This window comes from Diadema antillarum, unplaced genomic scaffold (genome assembly GCF_040938485.1).
Source record: "Diadema antillarum isolate AM-2024a unplaced genomic scaffold, OU_Dant_1.0 seq00000189_RagTag, whole genome shotgun sequence".
Classification (NCBI taxonomy): Eukaryota; Metazoa; Echinodermata; class Echinoidea; order Diadematoida; family Diadematidae; genus Diadema; species Diadema antillarum.
The window spans coordinates 510,335-528,216 of NW_027271253.1; the positions used below are offsets into that span (position 1 = coordinate 510,335).

A 17,882-nucleotide genomic window follows, 5' to 3' on the forward strand; every position below is an offset into this window, starting at 1 on the left:
GAATGATTTACTGTCATTTTGGCATTCTGATGTTACACGAAGAGGTCAAAGGTTACATCTAATGGTGGCTAGTCTTTAATTTGAAATGACAGTTGAGGAGGATGTACATGTACAAAAGGGCATATGAGCATATCACATACCAGAAAGCTGTTGTGGAGCCCTGAGCCCTGGGCCCTGTTCCATAAAAAAAAAAAAAAATGCAATCAAACAAAAGTCATAAAATCAAACAAAAGTCAAGTATCAGTCAATCAAAATAGAAAATTCAGAGATTGATGTTTGATTTTCTGACTTATGTTTGATCTCAACTTTTATGCAGCAGGGCCCTGGAATCCAAAGAGAATCAAAGGAGAAGGGAGATGCAGTATTACAGAACTAGATGAGTCTGAACCAAAGGCTATGTGACAATATAAATGGCTTTTTCCAAACTCATCTAGTTCTGTGATTTTGTAATTGCATGTCTCTTTTGTTTTTACCAAATGAATTGCCTTTTCCAAAAAACATAGGACTGCTTCTTTCAAATCGGACACATAAAACTTCAGTTTACATGGATCTAAAAAAAATGTTTTTCTACAGAAAATTATCACCAATCATACGAGTCTTTGACAAGCCACCTAGCTTTTGTCCCTCTTCAGGATCCCCAGGAGCTTCTTGAAGATTCCCCTTTTCTGCGGCTCCTCGACATCAAAGACGTGCGGCGAGATGTTGGCGGAAAACTTTCGGCGGTGCGGGACGCCGGATCGGTTGGGCCGCTCCTCGTCGTCGACCTCCTCATCCTGGCTGATGATGACACTGCTGTCTCCTTCCGTCAGGTCCAGGGTGTCCGGGAGGCTGCTGTCAATGCTCTCCTGACCCTCCGCAACAAGATCTGGACTGTCCGGAGAATCCTTGATGGACACTGTGCCATCAACACTTTGAGTTCTGCCATTATTTTTTCTCGTATTAGTGTCACTTTGATCATTCGCTGATTGCGTCTGTCCATTTTCGTCGACCGAGGATGCATCTGAGAGCTTTGAGAGATTCTTTGCCCTCCTCTCTCTGGTCTTACGTGCCGCCGCCTCTCCATCTTCCTCTTCCTCGTTCGTGTCCACGCCCGACAGGAAGGCATCGCTGGACGACGCCGTGCTGCCCTCCTGCGTGTTGAGTGCCGCCAGGAGCTTGGTCCGCTCCCGCATCAGCCCCTCGAGGTCCGGGGAGCCCGAGCGGGAGGAGGTCTGCGAGTCCCGCCTGGCCGTCAGCCAGCCGTCCGTTTTGCTCCGCCAGGGGAGGGAGTCGTCCAGGCTCGGTATACTGTGGATGTCCTTGTCTGGAGTCCGGCCAGGGGTGGGCGGGGCAGGTCCTGGGGGCAGCGGCGGAGGTGTGCTCATCTCCGGGGTTGGTGGAAGTGGCGGTTGGAACCAACCTCGGCATGGGGTTGCTGAACAGGCAAGAGAGAGGAAGAACACATCAATACCACACAGTTTCCAAAATTATTCACAGATAATAAACAAGTCGATACTTCAGCAAGAAGAGAAGTTTCATGGGTCTTGATATACAGTCGAAACTTTGCTTTATGCAATCTGACATAGACATATCTGATTACATAGTCTTCCTTTAATCAAAGTAAAATGAACTCTTTTGTTGTTTTACAAGTTTTGTTCTATTTTATTTTGGTGTTGGTTTTGTTTTTGGCTATTGAACTAACAAAATGCCTGATACAATGAAAACAAATTCATTGTCTCATGGCTTTCTTAATACAAGTTTTCATGGAACAACATGGAAAAGGTATAAGGTATGCCAGTTGCAACCAAAAAGATTCTAAACTAGGCACAAAGTCTGAAGTGCTCTTAAGTATCAAGAGATGGTAGCACAGGACACAACAGAAGGGACAGAAATCTCACAAGAGGACGCGTCGTCAGCTTCGACGTCCATGTCGACGGCCTCCTCTTCCGTCCGTTGTCGCTTCTTGTTGCTGCCGCTGTTCTCGAGGAAGTCTGCATTCCGACGCTTCTTGAGGGGCGTGGCCAGATCCTCCTCTTCCACGGCCATGGGGCGGAGTACGTGCTCCATGTGCTCTTTACTGTGGGATGCCTGCATCGGCATGGAGTTGTACTGTCTCCACTCCTAAGGGGGTCAAGGAGCAAGGTTGACATTTATAGTTTGAAGAGAATAACACACGAGGAAGGAAGACAATCAAGGAAGAAAAGAAACCAAGAAGTAGAGAGAAAGAAGGAGGAAAGGAAACAAGGCTGCCTTTTGGGATAATCTCAAGCAGAGCAGCTGCTACTGCATGCATGGTGAACGTTCAAGTTCAATTCAGCACCATGTTCAAATTGGCTTTACATAATGGAGCAAAAGAAACAGACAATGGTACAGGCTTTTTCAAATCCACACTTTACCAAAAAAAAAAAGAACTAGATATATCGCTACGGCTACTGATATGCCTCCGCCATAATGCATGGTTCTCCTAATAGGTCTATAGTACAATGTCTTGACAACGTGTGATGACAGTTTCACACAATTGGCAAAATATTAAAATGACAGGTTTGACACAAATGTGCTGAATGTTCACTTTCCTAGAACTAGGTTCAATTGGATGAATGATTAAAATGTCAGAGTGCAGGTATTTGGGGAACTGATGATTTTTACTTGACTTTTGACCCTTTTATAAGTTTATGCATTGAGTAATTTTCCAGGTATTGAGAAAAAGTATAATTTCAGTATCAAATGGGAAAATAGCATTATCTAAACCTGGCCTTTGACCTTTGACCTCACAGTTCCAAAGAGAATCACTGTTAGGTTGAACATGCATAAATATGTAAGTTTCATGATGATACCTTGAGTTACTTTCGAGATATGGAGGAAAAAGTGCAATTTAGCACTTTCACTTGACCTTTTACCTTTTGACCTTTGACCTTTTGGCAAGAAACTTCCCCAAAAATATATATTGGGTAATACATGCCATACATCAAGTTTAAAAAAACAAAAAACTTCAGGCATATATTGCATTTTAAGGAAAGTAGTGATATTTTGAGTTGACCTTGACCTTTGACCCCCTGACCTTTGACCCATGACCCCCAACTTCCCTAGATAATCACTGCCCATCGGTACAAGCATATATACTAAGTTCCATGAAGATACCTTGAACCATTTGCGAGATATGGAGAAAAACATGAAATTTCAATTTTTTTTTCACAAAAATAACCTGTGACCTTTGACCTTTGACCCTGTGACCCTATAATCCACACAAAGTATCATCCCCCAAGGATATACCCTCATACCAAGTTTAATGTAAAACCACCACACGGTTCTTGAGATATCGACAAAAACAAAACGGGACGGACGGACGTACGGACGGACGTACGGACGGACGTACGGACGTACGGACGGACGGACGGACGGACGGACGGACGACCCGAAAACATAATGCCTCCGGCCACTTCGTTGCGGAGGCATAAAAATCTACAAGTCTTAACCCTAACTAGGCCGGGCTATTTAGGTAGTTGATAGAGCCGGGGGGAGGGCCTCCCAGGCCCCCCCCTCCAGATCTCAGCCGTCGACCGCGCGATCGCGATGAAAATTGGCACACACATTGCCTATGATGTAATCTAAAATACCTTGAAGTTAATTTTTCAAAAAATTATCATTTATGCTAAATTATGCTAATTTTTGCATAATGATACATGAAATCAGACTATTTGGTATAAATCACAAAATAAAGCTCAAAATAGGCGATAGCTTTTTGTGATTGCGATACATCCCGCGGAACGTCGAGGGCAGGGGGCCTCAGAGGCCCCCCCGGCCTAGTTAGGGTTAAGTGTTAGATTTTTCACAAATATGGGGATATCAAGGGGTGTAACTCCTTACCGGAATAAAACATTTCTTGGCCAAAGTTAAGTGACCTTTAACATAATCATTCCAATTGTGCTATTATTTCATTTGAACAATGATCTACTCATTCGCATCCTTCTTGCCATTCATAATTAACACTGGATGTTCATGGCTGCAGTTAGGACTAAAAATGGAATATTCACAGATCCTTGACCGAAAGGAATTTTGTCCAGAGTCTAATCGGCCCTTATCAGTCCTCTGGTCTCCTTCTGGATAAGGGACACTATTAACCCAAAGACTAGTTCTGGATTATACTTGGGCAGATGTTTGAGGGAGATGCATATTACAGCAAAATCAGCTCATCCTCAATAGGTTAAAGGGATTGTACAGTTATGGTTGAGACCTAATTTCAGGTTTCTAACATTTTTGGTGAGATAATAAGAAACCTCTTATCAAAATGTGAAAGAGCATGTAATTCTATGAGGAATTCAACGTTTATTTGATGAAAATTGGTTTTGAAATGGCTGAGATATCAAAAAGAGCGATTCTAATAAAGTGTGGGACCCACACTTTATTACGATCGCTTTGTTTTACTTTGTTTTTTGATGTTTCAGTCATTCCAAACCTGATTTTTGTCAAATAAACTTTGAATTCCTCATAAAATGGCATGTTCTGTACTGTATCATAAGTGTTTTCTTGGTATCTCGCAAAAAGTTAAAAACCCAATTTTCATCTCCACCAAAACTGTATTATCCCTTTAAAATCATTTATGGCTACCCACACAGCTGAAGTCAAATCAAGGGGGTTTACAGATGGTACGTGGAGTCATCCTCTGACTATCGGTACATTTTTCCCTTTGAGCTTCTTGAAGATTCCCTTCATCTGATAATCTGCATTATCGAAAATACATGGTCTCTGCCTGCCATTGCTTGTCAGCGGACGCACCCAAAAATGGCACACTCTTTTCCATACAGAAAATGAGCACATATCCTTCCTCCAAAAAGATGATTTTACGGGGATAGACCATACTCACATCACTAATGCGGTCCCCAGGATAGACGTTGAAGCCGGGGAAGTCCACAAGTTTCTTGAGGTTGAAGCGTGGCCGCCCGTCCTCCTCGGTATCTTCACCGGTTAGCTCCCCCTCTTCATCTGAAACAGAGAGACAGACATACAGATGGACAGATGACTTTAAAGCACTTAGAAATGTCAGTATTAAGCGCTATATAAGTGTTATTTATTATCATTATTATCATTATCACTATTATCATCATTACCATAATCATTATCATTACCCATACGAGGCAGTTTTGATGGGCAATTGCAGTTGGTATTTTGCTCGGTCGTCGAGGTCAGCGGGCGATATTAGTGCATATCACCCTCCATCCAAGTCTCGCCATTCACTTTACATGTAAACATTCCGGTCAATCACAAAGAGGAGACATTCACAAATCTGCGACACACATCGCTCGCGAAGAGGTTTCGCGATGAAGGGCAAATTCCCATACGTTAGCACTTAAAAAACAAGGACGGTCGCTGCGACTGTGTGAGCACGCAGCATACCTGATTGTGCATGGGGTTGTGTGCAAGCATGTGAGTGTAGTTGAGCGCAGTGGTGTAGGATTCGACCTGACGCCGAGTGGACTTTGTTACCGTAAATTGGGAAGCTTACATTGTAATATAACTGCTCAAAGATGCCTGAAATGCCTGAAAATGGGTAATAACAATATGGACTGTCCTTTCGGGGGATACAACATTTATTGCCCACATTAGAATAGTATTGCCCTCATCTTCGACTCGGGCAATACAATTCTAGTTCGGGCAATAAATGTTGTATCCCCCGAAAGGACAGTCCATATTATTATCATTATCACTATTATCATTATCATTATTATCATCATCATCATCATCATCATCATTATCATTATTAAAGATCAAGATGACAGATGGCTGGACGGACAGACAGAAAGACACACGGATAGACCAGCAGGTGGATGAATGGACAGACAGGTATACAGACAGACAAACATACACACAAACATACACACACAGCCTAATGGGAAGGAAGAGACAGACAGACAAACATGGATGCACAGACATGAAGACTGAGTGAGATTCCTCAGGCAGACAAAGACCTGTCAAAACAGGGTTTTGCAACTAAAGCCTCTCTTACATCCCGTCGTGCGTGTTCCTATCAGGCGTGGAGTTGTCGCAGGGTGAAAATCAAATCAGAGGGGAAGTATGTAGTAAGTTCTTAATGAGTGGGTGTGTCTTGCTCAAAAAGTGAGGCCCGCAAGTGGTCTGTACGCCTTTTTGGAAGTAGGAAGAAGTAAGGAGCATGTAAGATCTCTACTTCTGTCACACACAATGAGTGGGATAATTGTATGTGAATTGCAAGTGAAACATACGTTTTCAGAAATCGTACTTACGAAGTAAGAGAAACGCAAGAGAAACGTAAGGAGCACGGAAGTGTTAAGCAAGACAATCATGCGTCAAATTGGAAGAATGTACGGATAATCACAATAATATAAAAGGGTGCACTGAGTCTCTTCATCATTCATGTGGACTCACTGCAGAAAATGTCGATGTGGAACTGAAGCACGCTGTCAGTATCAGCTTTTATATAGGAGCACAATGCACCTGAGCATGTCTCAACATAGTACTTCTGATGCACTTTTTATCGTGCTGATCACGTTCGTCGTCTGAGTGTCATGTACTTCACAAGTACGGTAGTAGTACTCGCCACGCATTTTGGAAGTAGGTAATACGCACAGAGGAAGTGCGCTCACCCTCCTTTTGTTAACACGTACATTGAAAGCAAGTGGAAAGTGAGAGCCTCTTGTGTGGTAAGTACGCCTTCGTGGGAAAATACCCCCCAAAATTGTTGCATGTTTTGCCTGCGTTACACGCACACCTATCGAACTTAGGTAGTACTTTTGTCTTGCGTGCCCCACGCGTGCTAATTGTCGCAGCCAGGTCGTAGCGAAAAATTGGCCGGCCAGTTTTCAGGCTCGCTGCATGCTATGTGTCGTGTTTGCGACCACCAAAAAAGGTACTTTCCACTTGCGTGCATCTCACTACTTGGCCCATTTTTGGCACGCAAGCCACTCGTGGGAGCACGCACGACCAGATGTAAGAGAGCCTTATGGACTCTGCAGTCAGCCTCCGGCATACTTTCTTTTTCCTGAAAATGACCCTGATGGCTTTGGTTTAAAAGGGAATATATTCACTATGTTTAAGTCTTATCATATAGAAACAGAATGCTGTAACTGATTTGTAAGTCAATTTGATAATTTCATCTAAAAGAGGTCAAGTTTAGAAAAGACTCCAACATCACCAAATCTTGAAACAAGGGCATTTACTCTATATAAAAGCCCAAATTATGTTCATTTTCTCAACCATAGAGTTAAACATTACGCATGGATAATGCATCATTAGGTGTCACTGGAAATGTATGAATTTTTTGTCACAGCCATAATTAGAGAAGCACTCTTAGAGCGCAGACCCCACCAAGCAGCTCATTTCCATCACTGATCTTGTTCTCCAAATGAGATCAGTGATTTCCACTCATGCGCATGCATGCTGAAAATTGCCCCATTTCCAATGTAGAAGCCTTCAGTTACGTCATCAGCTTCCAGCTGCGTGGTGCCTCATCCGAGCAGAGCATGCACATTAGTGCCTGTATGCAAACCTCAACAATGCGCAGCTTGAACTCCCAAGTTCATTGACCTTACTTGCCAAAATATTGAAAATCCTTCATAAAATCCATAAAAATTCCCGGATCACTACCAGAATTTAATCATCTGTTTCTTGTGTCTTTTTCAACCTTTCCTGTAAGTTTCATCCATATCGGTTCTCAACATTTTGAGTTATTTTGAACACAGACAAACAAACAAACAAACAAATGCCGATGAAGACATAACCTCCCTCCTTGGCGGAGGCAATTAACAGAATGATGCAGTGCAGTGTTTGCCGTGTTTTTCAATAGGGACTTTGTCCAAAGCTGGAGATGCCTGTACCTGTGTCTTGGATGTTGTAGACCTTGAGCTTGGACTGCTGCACCTGCGCCTCCAAGAGATGCCCAGGGGGGTAGCCATATCGCCTCATCATGTAGATGTAGGGGGGCAGCTGGTGGGCGGAGATTCCCAGAGCCTCACGGAGGGTGTCACTAAACAACACAGTCAATGAACAGACAATAATAAACTGTTCACACTGTGTTTGGTACTTAGATTCTTTCATCCTTCCATCCTTTAACTCAATCCTCAGTTTGTTTGTTGTTGTTGTTGTTGTTGTTGTTGTTGTTGTTGTTGTTGTTGTTGTTGTTGTTGTTGTTATGTCATATGTACATAATCCTAGATTTTAGCTCATTTCTTTTTCTTTTCTGGATTATTGTGCTTAGAAACATTAGTATTAAGCGCCATCCATTATCATTACTAAATATCCGTCCACCAATGCAGCAACAAAAGGCTTGAAAGACGAAGAAAATCTCTGAAGTATGGACACATGCTATGAGCTAGTTTATTTCTTTTTTTTTATGCCAATCTTAAAATACAATCTTACATAATATCAAAGATGACTTTCATGCATAGAGCAAAATCAGTCTAACAAATCTGACTGAATGTGGTCTTATAATAACTTCAAAACAACGATGCATTTAAGGGGAAGAGGTTGTAGTTTTTAAATCATACACTAAATAATGATTTTAATGATATTTTTGGGTACAGACAATGAGCTGTGTTATGGTGACACCATGACCTCTACTAACTGTATGTGTTCTGTGAAAACATGCAAAACTTAGACATTCATTAACTTTCAAACTTGACATGTAATTTTGATGAAATTCCCACATTCTGTGCACATAATTTTGTGCTTGCAATCAAAATCAACTTGGACATGGTATGGCACTGCATATGTTATTGCATGTTCAACATATAATATCAAGGCACACAAACAAAAAGGATAATGTCATCAATGCACCAACACTCTATACAAAAATTATATGCACTCGGTGACATGCTTGAGAGATGAATGCCCTTCATTTACCTTATCACGCCAGGTTTGAACTGCTTGAACTTCTCAGACATCTCCCGATCGGCGTGGTACCTCCTGCCCGATATGGTTTGAGCTGGGGAGGACACTGTGCTCATAAAGAGCCTCTTGTTCTCACTAATCCGCACCAAGTCACGGGGCTGCACAAGTTAAAAGTATCACAAGGGCATTGGTATTCACAAGCATCATTAAGCTGTTACAATACAGACATATTATATCTTTCAAGTGATATTCTAATCCTCATTTCTTTACACTTTACACTTTAGAAGTCTGTGTACACTGCAAGGGATTATTCTTGTGTAAATTTACAAGCTTGTGTGTGAATGCTAAATAACAGCTTTATTTCTATTCACTCCAAACTTTTGTCAGTGATAAAGATTATGACCCCCCCCCCAAAAAAAAAAAAAAAAATCTGGAAGGATGTATGAAGACAGGCCGCTCCACTCACATACACACAAAGCGTATACACAAAAAGCGTAAATCTATCTCTTATGATGCAACAGTAAACTATCAATAATACCACAAAGTAGCAGGGTAAGCAAGCGGAGGAGAGACAAGATGGGCCTCTCATGAAAGTAAACTCCATGGAGTTAAACTTCTAAACTTCTAAACTTCCAAACTTCCAAACTTTTAAACTTCCAAACTTCCAAACTTCCAAACTTCTAAACTTCTAAACTTCCAAACTTCTAAACTTCCAAACTTCTAAACTTCCAAACTTCTAAACTTCCAAACTTCCAAACTTTTAAACTTCCAAACTTCTAAACTTCCAAACTTCTAAACTTCCAAACTTCCAAACTTCCAAACTTTTAAACTTCCAAACTTCTAAACTTCCAAACTTCTAAACTTCTAAACTTCTAAACTTCTAAACTTCCAAACTTCTAAACTTCCCAAACTTCCAAACTTTTAAACTTCCAAACTTCTAAACGTCCAAACTTCCAAACTTCTAAACTTCTAAACTTCTAAACTTCTAAACTTCCAAACTTCTAAACTTCTGAACTTCTGCACTTCCAAACTTCTAAACTTCTTAACTTCAAAGAATGAGAGATTGTAGTCAGGTGTAGTTTCTCTGTATGAACAAAGATATAAAACAAGGGATCAACTGGCTGATATCACTCACCAGAGGGCACTCTCTCAGCGAGTGTTTCTCGTTGCCACAGTTGAAGCAAGCGGCTTTGGGCCTGCCACTGTGTGGTGAAAAGGATAAAAATAATGATGTGCACATTTTTCTTTTAAAAGCATATCTCAATAAAAATTATCATAGTATTATTGAAGCCACTCTAGGAATGCGTATTCAAGTATAACTGAACATTTGTTTACATTGACAATAGCATGTTGATTTAATATCATTCTTGGCATTATGAATATGTATGTCAGCAGCTCAGGACCATCAAAGTACTGAATTAAAATGAGCTTGGATATTCTGTGATATCAATTGCACAAAAGTATACTTTAATGGGGTTATTTGGTAAACTCACAGTCAATATTTCATGAAATCAGTCATTGGCAATGGGAAGGGGACTCATGAGGAAGGACCCCACCACTGTACGCCAAATATTTAGTGAGTCTATTTTTCATGAATCAGGATTCCCAACGATTTTGCGAGTGCTTAAATTTGCAATCACAGAGAACAATAACGAACGAAGGAATGTATGCATACACATGGCATACATGTCAGGAACAAGTTTTTTGTGTGTATTTACATTTTCGCATAGCACCTGACTTGCAAACTTTGCGAAAAATAAAGACCACAGAAAATATGTGGCATATACAGGAATGGTATGAATGTCAAATCCACATCACGTTGACGTATGAGAGACATCATCTTTACCCTCTAGATGGCGCACTGGGTTTCTCGTCTATTGGCAGCACTTCCCTGAAGACAGGCAGATAACTGGTGATTGGTGGTCATTCAGGAAATAAGAGATCATTGCGACCTTCTTTAAAGGAAACCAAAATCCAAACACAAATGTGCATTGAAGGAAAGCAGACATATTAGCAGAACACTGAAGGGAAAGTGTGAGGAAAGTCAGAAAATCAATTCAAAAGCTATAAATTTTAAAAGTCCTGGTACTGCCATTGCTGGAGAAGGAGACTACCACACTCCATGATGTCATTATAGACAATGTATAGAAAATTAGAAAATATAGGGAGAATTCCACAACATTATATTTTTCATAAAAAGTGCACATTCCACTGACTTGTTACTGACATATGCGAAGTGTAATATCATTACCCCTGCTTTCCAATAGGTAAGTCGAGTGCTCTTTCAATATGCTAGAAATATTGGATCTCATGGAATTCTCCTCGTATTTTCTCCATATATTGTTGTCCATAAATGACATCAAGAACTGTAATAGTCTTCCTGTCCAGTGATGATGGCACTAAAACTTTAAAAAATAATAATAATAGTACCTTTTGAATCAATTGCCCAGGTTTTCTCAAACTTTCACTGATGCGTTCTGCTAATATTGCTGCTTTCACTCAATCCATATATTTGGGATTAGGTTTCCTTTAACTCTCTCTGCCAACATCCTTCACACATGATAGTCATTGATCATTGCAAAGTTACCATGGTAAATGCATCAGGACACATCTTCCTCACTATATACTGTGAGATCTAAGGAGCGACTGTAGACACATAGCCTTGTACCTTGACTCTCAATGATTTTTTTTTTCCATTCTCTCAACATTGAAGTGTAGTATATTACCCTACTACATCTGTAAGTTTCATTAAACTCAGTGCAACGCTTGTGAATTTATCAGAGCAAAAAATTGAAAGAAAACAAACAATATTTTTTTAAATCACTGCTTCCCGTGGTAAACAATACCTTTAACACATACTGACCTTCTTTTTCAATCCATAAATAGTATACGTACTAGTAATATCAAATTCTAACTTCTTTATCATTGAAACGACCTGTTGTGATCCATTAATGTCATCGACTCAAGAGTGTTTCCAAGGATACGGGGGTATTTCCCAACCTTCGGTCAGTTGGGCATTCCCGTCCAGTAGAGGGCGCCCCATGGAATCCAGGCAGAAAGACATGTAGTATTGCACGTTGCCAGTGGCAGTGAAGGCTTCTCTGGTTGCTGGGTCGGGGTTCTCTGTTAGAACCATGGAGGACCTCTGCAAGAGAAGAGGATACACTCTGAGCAAAGGACCTTGAGATAACTTTGAGAAAAACACTCCGAGAAAACTCAAGTCACTTCAAGAAATAAGTTGTGATATTCCACAAGTAAAATGAGAAAATGCACAAATGATGAGACATTCACATCGCCAATTAAATTTCATTGAGATTTCCATCACTCACCTCAGAAGAACCAATGACATCAATAGAAACAACAACAACATAACTGAGGTAAATTTGTTATCTTTGGTAAAAACTTTCAATCATTTTCTTTGTCATTATTTTGTACTCGCTCTTTTTCATAACTTCCCCTTGTAACACACAAAAAAAACAAATTTTATACAAATTTACATCTGGAAAATGAAATATCTTTTCTAGTCCAACCTGTGGAAGTGGAGTAACATCATCCAGCTGAGTTTTGTTGCCCGTGGCGACAGCTTTTTGATGCAGAGATCGCTGGCAGAGATGCTCGAAGAAATTCTCAACTTCATGTCTGTATTTACTGTGGAAGATATGTGAAAAGCAATATCAACAAATATTGAGAGTAAAAACAATAGCATCCTCTGTGAGGGCAGATGGTAATTAGAGAATGATTCAATGGCATGAAAGTGCTTTGAAGAAAAACAAATCAATGGTTTGGAGCACTGCCTGAAAGGACATGTACTGCTATTCTATGAACTACCTCAGTCAACTGACAATTAACACGAAAAATGACTTTCAAGTTTCTTCTGACTTAACTCTTTGAGGACGAGTCCCGAGTATACTCGGGCAGGTGTCTATGGAAAATGCATGTTGAAGCAAAATCAAACCATTCTCAATGGGTTAAAGAAGCTAATATAGTGTATGTTACAAAGCATGACACAGCCAGCAAATATGTTGCTAAATCATATCTCTCACATTTCAGCTGTCATCTCACAATAATATGATCTGTCAGATATGCCATGCTAATACACAAATATGGATGTCAATTCACTTACGATACACTGCTGTGGTTCATGTAGACAACTTGAGCTACGGGTCCATCTTGCTTGCTCTCGGCAACTTTATAACCCCTGGGAAGAAAAGGGCAAAACTTGACTACAAACTACCAAACCTCAACTTCTCAGGATTACATACATTTGAAATGCATTAAGTACACTCCAAACAGAGTATATCCTTGGTTCTCCAACTAGAGGAGTTTGCATTGTAGTAACACGACATCTAGGTAGTTGCTGAAGCGCCTCAATAAATAGGTAAAAGTCATATGTTAAAAGACATGTATGAATATAAAATCATACTACTATATGAGCTATTTAGGGTTGTAGATAGCCAAATTGCATCTATAAAGCAAACAAAACCAATTAAAAAAAAGAACATAGAGACATAGATCAGTCTGACAATTTGCATTAAAAATTCTTTAACATTTTTTTTACGGTGCAGATAAATGTGTTGCAAGGGTCACAGAAATATGGCAAACCTTAAATATTGAGTTCATTATGCTGGCATTTTGAGGTACATGTACAATTACAACAAATGCTCCACTTTATTATGCAATTCATTTCTTATCCATTGCTTCAACTACAAAGTGAATGGAGTGTAGCAAGTCAGGTGCATGATGATATTATGCACAGATGTCCAGCCTTTGTATTCAATAAACCCAGAGACAAGATGCTTACAAGATATTTTCATTTCTAATCAAATTTGATGCAAATTCCTGTTTGCTGTAGTGACTGTAACTTATATGGAAAATATCTTGTACAAGTAGTAGGCCTACCAACAAAGTACAGTTGCTACCCTGTACATCTGTTGCTGCTCCATAATCCATATTTACATTGTGTATTGAAGGATCTCTTTGAGTTGACTGGTGAAACAGGATTTCTTTCCAGAACTTTGTAGCAAATCCATTATAGCTTTGCTGAGCTTATCTACTGCATTCTTTTTAATTACTTCTTTCGTTAAATTTTTGCAAGGGTTTCTATTTTTTCTATTTCTATTTTCTATGAATGTGATATTTCCACAACTGGTAGGATTACATTATGCATAATGTACAATTCTCCCCATTATCTCCAAGTGTAGCTACACTGAAGAGTTGAGTACTCACTTGGCTTGAATGCATACTTTTAACCAGGACCGCAACCTTTGATGTGATGGCAGTGCTGTTAAGGATACACTAAAGGACAAAAAGCAAGTTTTCTTCATTCACTCATTAATTTGTATGTACAGAGCATATTCCATGCTGGGACTGGGTAAGTAAAAGTATACTCAAGAAAGTTCCCCTCATAAGATAAAAGACTCTCTTAAAGTAGGTAGCAACAGTTTCTAAGACTTTCTTTCAGATTCATCTGTGTTGTGGAAAAAAAAAAAGAGAAAAGGAATAAACATCAAAGTAATGAGGTAATTCTGGATATTAACATGTAAAAGGCAAACATACCGGTAGGCCTACATGCAAACTGTAACTGGATCTGCAATTTTGCAGCACTTGAACTGTGCAATGCTGTATACTCTTTTTCTCCTTTCAATTAAAGTACTAGCCACCTTGTGGTGTATCTGCATACTGGTGTGGTGCGAGGTGCAGTCATGCATGTACGGTGTATTTCAATACTTTGCAAACGATGAAAATGTTTGCAAACAATGAAAAACAATGAAAACAAAATGCAAAAATTTGATGGCTTGTGTGTAATTTGGGTAGCCAAGCAGTTTTCAGTTTACCTGTGCAGTTACATACACATATACAGTGTAGCACCAGTATCATCTAGGAAGAAGAAGAAGAAAAAAAAAAGATATCTAAAGAAGTGATAACAGACGCATAATTTGCAGGATATCTCATTCAACATCCATTGACATTGTTGATTTTGATATCAATATGAATTGTGCTTTCTCTGGTTTCATAGGCCAAGACTACATGTACAAGTGTACATCAATTCACTTGACAGTCATTCCATTGGAGATCTTTTGGGGTTTTTTTTTTCAGCAGGTTTATCTGTTTCCAAGAAGAACCTATGTCTTTGCGCAGGGTTGAATTTTGGCAGGGGAGGTCAAACATTGGCGCAGGTTTTTTTTACAATAGCCCTATGACAGTACTATCAAGTAATGTACTGTAAAAGTGGAAATTTTCGCGGTGGTGAAATTTTCGCGCATTTAACTAGCGAAAAAATAAAAGCATGCCAATATTTTTGCTTGCCATACAGTAAATATTTCATTCCAGTAGTTGATGTCTTTTGATTCCGCGGAATTACAAACAAAACATGCAAAACTCTTCTTACCTGGCAGAGCGCGAAAAATTAGTCGCACAAAAATATCCACTTTTACAGTAGAAACAGTCTACCGCATACTAACAGTACCAGTATAAGTTTACTGTACATACAATTACAACATGTATATCTTTGCGAGGTTTTTATTTTCATGAATTTCACAAGTCGGATGCCATTCGCGAATTTTAAAAAAAACGCAAAAAAAAAAAAACCATTAATGACATGAATTATGCGATCTGCAAGCATATATTGGCAATATCACTGCTCCATGATCCCGAATTCAACCACTCACGAAATTGTGCAGAAGTCCCGATTCTCGAAAAAATTAGACTCACTGAATAGATAGGTCTATAGTCTACTGTTTATATGGCATATTCAATTCAGTAGGGCCTACCGGTATATTTATTGTTATATGGATATCAATGGACATGTCAGGGATGCCAAGTTCAAAACAATTTTATCAGTGAGATTTTCATGACTCGGCATCTCGGCGCGCGAATGTGTGTGCGAGGGAGGGTGTGGGAGGGGTTTTTTCCCCCTCGCACAGTAGGGAACTTTTTCAATTTTTAGCTCTTAATGGTGCGATCAGGTGCATGTACACTTAAGTGACTATTTCTTACTTATTTTGACAGACAAAACGGAAATATACCTTCAATTGCAACTATCATTTTAATAATCCTTGTATGCTCATTATTATAGGCCCAAGTTGCAGACTTCGCCCGATGCGTGAGAAAAATGGGTGCCATGTGTGAGATCTTGAGATGGCCCCTACTTGTAAATGCTTGAGTCTCAGGCAGAATGCGCGAGACTTGGTAGCTCTGGCATGTGCGCGTGAACGAGGGTGTGGGAGGGGTTAGTAGGGAGCTTATTCAATTTTTAGCTCTTAACAGTGCAATCAGGTGCATACTTAAGTGACTATTTTTTACTTATTTTGAAAGAAAAGAGGGAAATATACCTTCAATTGCAACTATCACTTTAATCCTTTGAGCTAAGCTCATTATTAATAGGCCCAAGTTGCAGATTTCACCCAATGCGTGAGAAAAATGGGTTCCATGCGCGAGATCGTGAGACGGACCCTAAATGCTTGAGTCTCACGCAGAATGCGTGAGATGAGACTTGGTAGCTCTGAGTAAAATTTACTGACTGTACATCTGTGCCTCTACTCTGCTCTGCTCCTATAACTGCGACCAGCCCCAACGTGCAGCGCAGCGTGTTGGGGCTGCGGCGTTTTCGTATTCAGATCTTAACGTTGTACAAAACGGGTGCCGTTCCGGCGCTATATTTCCTTAATTTTTCAACAAAAACTACTAGGAATACTCATGTGGGTCGATTAAACCTACAAATGATTCAAATCAGCGACTGTTTGATGCATTTCGTTACTTATGATGCAGAAAATGTTGTCTTATAAGGCAAATTATCTTCAGCTAACCGATGCTCACTAACGTTGCATGCGAGCCTTTTGTCAAGGCCCTCTCACTGTAACGGACGAGCATAAGGGACAAGCGAAGCGAGTCGCGCTACCTTACTCGGCTGGGCTCTCTACACCATACAGCGAGAGGGCCTTGACAAAAGGCTACGTATTACTCGCTACATGCGTAGATGCTTATGGATACACGTTCAAAATGGTAGCACGGCTCTCCCACTAGGGCAGGCCGCTTTAATACTCCTAAAAAATGTGGAAAATTTTGCAGTTTCCAGATAAATTGGTGAAAAGAACCAAGGCAATGGGGTAATGTATATTTCATTTTTTATTGTCACTGTGTTTATGATAGAAATTTACCCATGATTTATTCGTGAAGTCGCCGTATGTGGCAATAGGGAGTTGTTCGTGATTCTCACTTTAGCGAAACTGCGAGGTAGCTGCCAGGACCCCGCCGCATTCATAGCGGCGCGGTCTCCGGGGCTACTCTGCTCCTTGACAATTGACTTTGGTACAAAGTGTAGCTGTGGCCTGTGTCTATCTGTCCCTGCCCTGTGTAAGTTCACTATAAGACCCTTCATGTGGCGTGGCGATGTGATAGCCATGTTCTGATGTTGATTGTATGGTCACTCATGATGCATGATGGCCTTGGCGTGTTATGGCATGGGCATGGTTTCTTTTCTTTTTTTTATTCTTTTAAATTTGTTTGAATTTCGTTCAATTTCATATCACAAAATTTACGTTCACAGAAACAAAAACAAAATATCATACAAAGACAAACTGCATTCGGGGCCTATACACAAACATTGTACAAAAAAAAAAAAAAAAAATGTCTATCTTACACTGACAAAGACAAATGGCATTGTGGCGGATGTGGCCTTACGTGGGGATTCCCACGCCGCACAGTGCACAGCGCTCACATTGCACAGCCACAGGCATCACACGCACACAAAGCTGCCAAAAAGCAAAGGATATTTTCTTGCTTCAATTTGTTGATTTCCTCCGTAAGAACTTTTTTCTCAGAGTCCCATTCCGGTGCTTTTGTTTCTCTTCGGTGCTTACAACTCAGAATCGTTGTACCAAACTCTTCAAATAGGGAAGAATTTCCAAACACATCTTCAGCTTTATCGTCTTGCGACTCCATGGGGGCTGCCATTTTGTCTCAGAGGACGCATGCGCGAGGCTAAGCCAGCATCACGATCAAAACAACACAGCTCAGTGTACGTGTACCATGCATGAAAAGGATCA

At 40.3% G+C, this 17,882-nt stretch overlaps 1 protein-coding gene across 1 annotated transcript; it reads right to left on the reverse strand.

The window, feature by feature from the left end:
* Window positions 1–294: 294 nt before the first annotated feature.
* LOC139728650 (zinc finger CCHC domain-containing protein 8-like) lies at window positions 295–17,790 on the reverse strand. Its single transcript, XM_071639587.1, has 12 exons — window positions 17,608–17,790; window positions 14,065–14,105; window positions 12,962–13,036; window positions 12,369–12,486; window positions 11,823–11,983; window positions 10,685–10,747; window positions 9,974–10,040; window positions 8,851–8,996; window positions 7,827–7,975; window positions 4,841–4,959; window positions 1,878–2,100; window positions 295–1,414 (listed from the first exon to the last, which is right to left on the reverse strand). Exons 1-12 carry the CDS (start codon window positions 17,788–17,790, stop codon window positions 612–614), a joined length of 2,148 nt encoding a protein of 715 aa, XP_071495688.1. The 3' UTR covers window positions 295–611.
* Between the last annotated feature and the right edge of the window lie 92 nt (window positions 17,791–17,882).

Coding starts and splice junctions, on each gene's coding strand:
- LOC139728650 (XM_071639587.1), bottom strand. CDS start 17,790: ATGGCAGCCCCCATGGAGTCGCAAGACGATAAAGCTGAAGATGTGTTT. Junction 14,106..17,607: donor ACAAATTGAAGCAAGAAAAT/ATCCTTTGCTTT, acceptor CTGCCATCACAT/CAAAGGTTGCGGTCCTGGTT. Junction 13,037..14,064: donor AAAGTATGCATTCAAGCCAA/GTGAGTACTCAA, acceptor TTTTCTTCCCAG/GGGTTATAAAGTTGCCGAGA.